General features: G+C 36.7%; 1 protein-coding gene across 1 annotated transcript; it reads left to right on the plus strand.

Annotated features, from left to right (window-relative positions):
• Positions 1-566: 566 nt before the first annotated feature.
• LOC9310396 (calmodulin-binding protein 60 G) lies at positions 567-3,682 on the plus strand. The gene is made up of 6 exons (XM_021023291.1): positions 567-807; positions 906-981; positions 1,518-2,049; positions 2,149-2,309; positions 2,407-2,758; positions 2,864-3,682. Exons 1-6 carry the CDS (start codon positions 731-733, stop codon positions 3,349-3,351), a joined length of 1,686 nt encoding a protein of 561 aa, XP_020878950.1. The 5' UTR covers positions 567-730; the 3' UTR covers positions 3,352-3,682.

The following is a 3,682-nucleotide window of genomic DNA, read 5'->3' on the forward strand; positions in this document are numbered from 1 at the left end:
ATTTCAGATGACAAAAAAAAAAAAAAATAAAAAAAAAGTAAAGCTTTTCCTTCAGGTCCTTTTTTTAATTTGCAATTTTATCCTCTATTTTCGAAAAATGTAAATTAATCATAAAAATAAAAAAATAAAAATAATACGCAAAAAAATGGTGTCTTGGATATATAGAAAAACTGAGAATAGTGTTACTCGTACACCCAATATCACAACATGTTACCAATCATGACCAGAACCAGTTTTAGTATAACTCTTTTAAGTTACAAAAACAAAAAATGGATACACTGAAATTATTTAATCTCTCCACTATGAGAGGACGCTGATTAAAATACATGTAGAGGTTTAGCCGGATCAGAGTATATATTCTACTATATTATTACAAGTTATTTTAGTTTGTACGAAATGATCCAAACAGCAATTAAATAACGATTGTCTTATTACTTTTTTTGTCAGAAACACAAGTGTCTTTGTTTTTAATTTTAATTAATTAACTAAAAAGAAAACTAAATAACTAACTCTAGCGTGGTTGATGAATAGCACTTCTAAACTCCGAGTAACGAATCTTCCTGGAAATTTCAAGTGCTGCTTCGTCAAATACTCAATGCCTTTATATTTCCATTATTCACTCTCTCTCTCTATCTCTCTCTCACACACAGTGTTTTTTCTTTTAAGATAACATAAATCTTTCAAGGTTTTAAATCTTTTTTAAGAAAATCTCTAAAACTAAAAGTGATCAATGAAGATTCGAAACAGTCCTACTTATCATGGGGGTGGTTACAGTGGCTTGAGAGCTCGTAACTTAACATTCAAGAAGTGAGTTCTTGATCTTTCCGAACAAATCCTTGTTTTTTCCGGTTGATTTTTGGACAAGGTTTCTAATTTTCTAGTTTCATTTTCTCATTTAACCACAGAGTTGTGAAGCAAGTGATGAGAGACCAGTCATATAATCAATTCATGATTCAGATGGAGAACATGATAAGAAGAATTGTGAGTCTTTTTTTTTTCCAATCGTTTTTAATTAACAACTTACTCTGCTTAAACCACATAATTAAATATCTTAATTAATCACGGATTATTTTAATTAACATGTTCATACAGCCACCAAGTTTGACCGACTACTTCTCTTCTGTCTTATTTTAAATTTGTGGGTTCCTCGATCAACAATGGTCCCAAAGTCTAGTAACTCTATCTAGTATAACAAAATAGTCACAAGTCTCGTAATTATAGTACCAAATTATAAACAACCAGAAGGAAGTAAAAAAAAAAAAAAATTATAAACATATGACGAAACCATGAAATCACATACGTTTTTTATGGGTTTGATTAGTAATGTTTTTTTGTGTAACGCTACAGAATTATACCATTTTAACGGTTACGAGAAAAATTATAGAAATCGTATGTGGCTATGTCTTACTAGTTACTACTATATTTTTGTTAGCGGTTTATGTTACCAACCATATGCTTAATTATATTCGTTGTTATATGCAAATTAGTTAATGATTTTCTCAACTCTTTTGGTTTAGGTCGGAGAGGAGACACATCGTGTTCTTCAAACTTTTTACTCTTCATCATGTGTCTCAATGGAGCGATCGCGTTCAGAAACGCCATCATCGCGTCCACGATTGAAGCTGCGATTCATAAACTCGCCGCCGCCATCAATATTCACGGGGTCCAAGATCGAAGCCGAGGGCGGTTCTCCGCTGATGATCGAGCTCGTGGACGCCCCTACAAACACTCGAGTTAGTTCGGGACCGTTCTCGTCTTCTCGGGTCGAGCTCGTGCCTCTGAACGCTGATTTCACGGAAGAAAGCTGGACCGTGGAGGGATTTAAGCGGAATATTCTCAAGCAACGTGAAGGGAAACGACCGTTGCTCACTGGAGATCTAACGTTGACGCTTAAAAATGGTGTTGGAGTTATCGCCGGAGATATCGCTTTCTCGGATAATTCGAGCTGGACTAGGAGTCGGAAGTTCCGGTTAGGTGCTAAGTTGACCGGAGATGGAGCCGTGGAGGCGAGAAGTGAAGCCTTTGGATGTTTAGACCAACGAGGAGAATGTAAGTAGCGGTTACTATGTCTGGTCAGCTGTTGCAATCGCTGTTAAAACGTTTAGGGTGAATTATTAATCCGTTTGTTTATTTTTGTTGCTTATGCAGCTTATAGAAAACATCATCCCCCGTACCCCAATGATGACGTTTGGAGACTAGAGAAAATCGCGAAAGATGGCGTTTCGGCAAAGCGTTTGGCTGAACGCGAGATTTATACCGTCAAGGAGTTTCGCCGTTTGTATACTGTAAATCCAAATGAGCTACACAACGTAAGATTATTATATATATACCTAAAATAGGTGAAATGAATCTTGATGTCTATAATCTTCTAACCATTCACAAAATTGTTTCTTTTTTATTTAACAGATAATTGGTGTAGGGATCTCAAAGAAAACATGGAATACAATTGTATCACACGCCATGGATTGCGTTTTGGACGAAACAGAGTGTTACACTTACGATGCAAACACTCCGGGAGTAACTCTTCTCTTCAACTCTGTTTATGAGTTGATAAAAGTGTCATTCAATGGCGACGATATCCAAAACCTCGATCAGCCAATTCTAAACCAACTAAAGTTTGAAGCTTATCAAAACCTTAACCGCATTACAGCGGTTAACGATGGGACCTTTATGGGTCATCCGCAAAGGTCCTTACAGTGCCCGCAAGATCCTGGATTTGGCATAACATGTTCTGGATTGCAGCACATCGCCTTTCAAGGTATACAATTTAAAACGGTCATGGTGTTAAGTCTTTTGATATATCTATATCTTACTATAGACTAATTTTATAATTTTTTGTTGTTCTTTTTTTTCGAATATTTAGGAAGTTTGGATCCATCAAGCTCTTCAATGTCGCTTTGCCACGCAGCTGCAAGCTCAACGGTCCACCCTGATGTGTTGATGAGTTTCGATAACTCACCAACCCCGACTTTTCATATCAACAAAAAGTTCTTACCGACTTTCGGAAACAGCTTCAAAGTAAGTGAACTCGATCCAGTACCCGGAAAATCACAAACTGTAGTGACAAGAGGTTGTATCGAGAATGAGGAGGATGAGAACGCTTTTGCTTATCATCAACATTATGACATGACCACAAACTGGTCACCTGGTACGCACGAAGCCGTTGAAACGATGTATCTTACCGTGACTGGGACGGAAGAAACTGGTATGTTCGATGTTCATCTTACAAACGTTAATTTGGGATCTCCAAGAGCCAGGTGGTGTAAGGTTAAGGCAGCTTTCAAGGTCAGGGCAGCTTTTAAGGAAGTCCGGAGACACACAACTGCCAGAAACCCGAGGGAAGGCTTGTAAGATTTCTTGCCTACCGTATTAAATTCAGCGGTTTCTTGCATTGCACGAAAATTTGTATATATTTGTGATTAGGGCTAGATAAATGGATCCCGGCCATTGAGTTACGGGGATTAGTGTTTGTGTATATCATGTTTGTTAATTTTTATTTTTATTTTTTTTAAGGGCCATATATAACCAAATCAATTTACATTTTTATATTTGAAGTTTTTTCCCTTGAATCAATATAGCTGTGGCACAGGGTTTGTAACCTTTTTATATGCCATAGAAGATTCAGAGGTTTCTTGTGGGACACGAAAGCTATGTATATATGTTTTTTCTTTTTCTTTTGATA

Source organism: Arabidopsis lyrata (assembly GCF_000004255.2).
Source record: "Arabidopsis lyrata subsp. lyrata unplaced genomic scaffold ARALYscaffold_6, whole genome shotgun sequence".
NCBI lineage: Eukaryota > Viridiplantae > Streptophyta > Magnoliopsida > Brassicales > Brassicaceae > Arabidopsis > Arabidopsis lyrata.

What these genes read in the sequence shown, in the direction of transcription:
- LOC9310396 (XM_021023291.1), top strand. Translation starts at nt 731, where the DNA reads ATGAAGATTCGAAACAGTCCTACTTATCATGGGGGTGGTTACAGTGGC. An exon ending in ATCCAAATGAGCTACACAAC is followed by an intron (nt 2,310 to 2,406) that starts GTAAGATTATTA and finishes TTTATTTAACAG; the next exon opens with ATAATTGGTGTAGGGATCTC. An exon ending in GCAGCACATCGCCTTTCAAG is followed by an intron (nt 2,759 to 2,863) that starts GTATACAATTTA and finishes TCGAATATTTAG; the next exon opens with GAAGTTTGGATCCATCAAGC.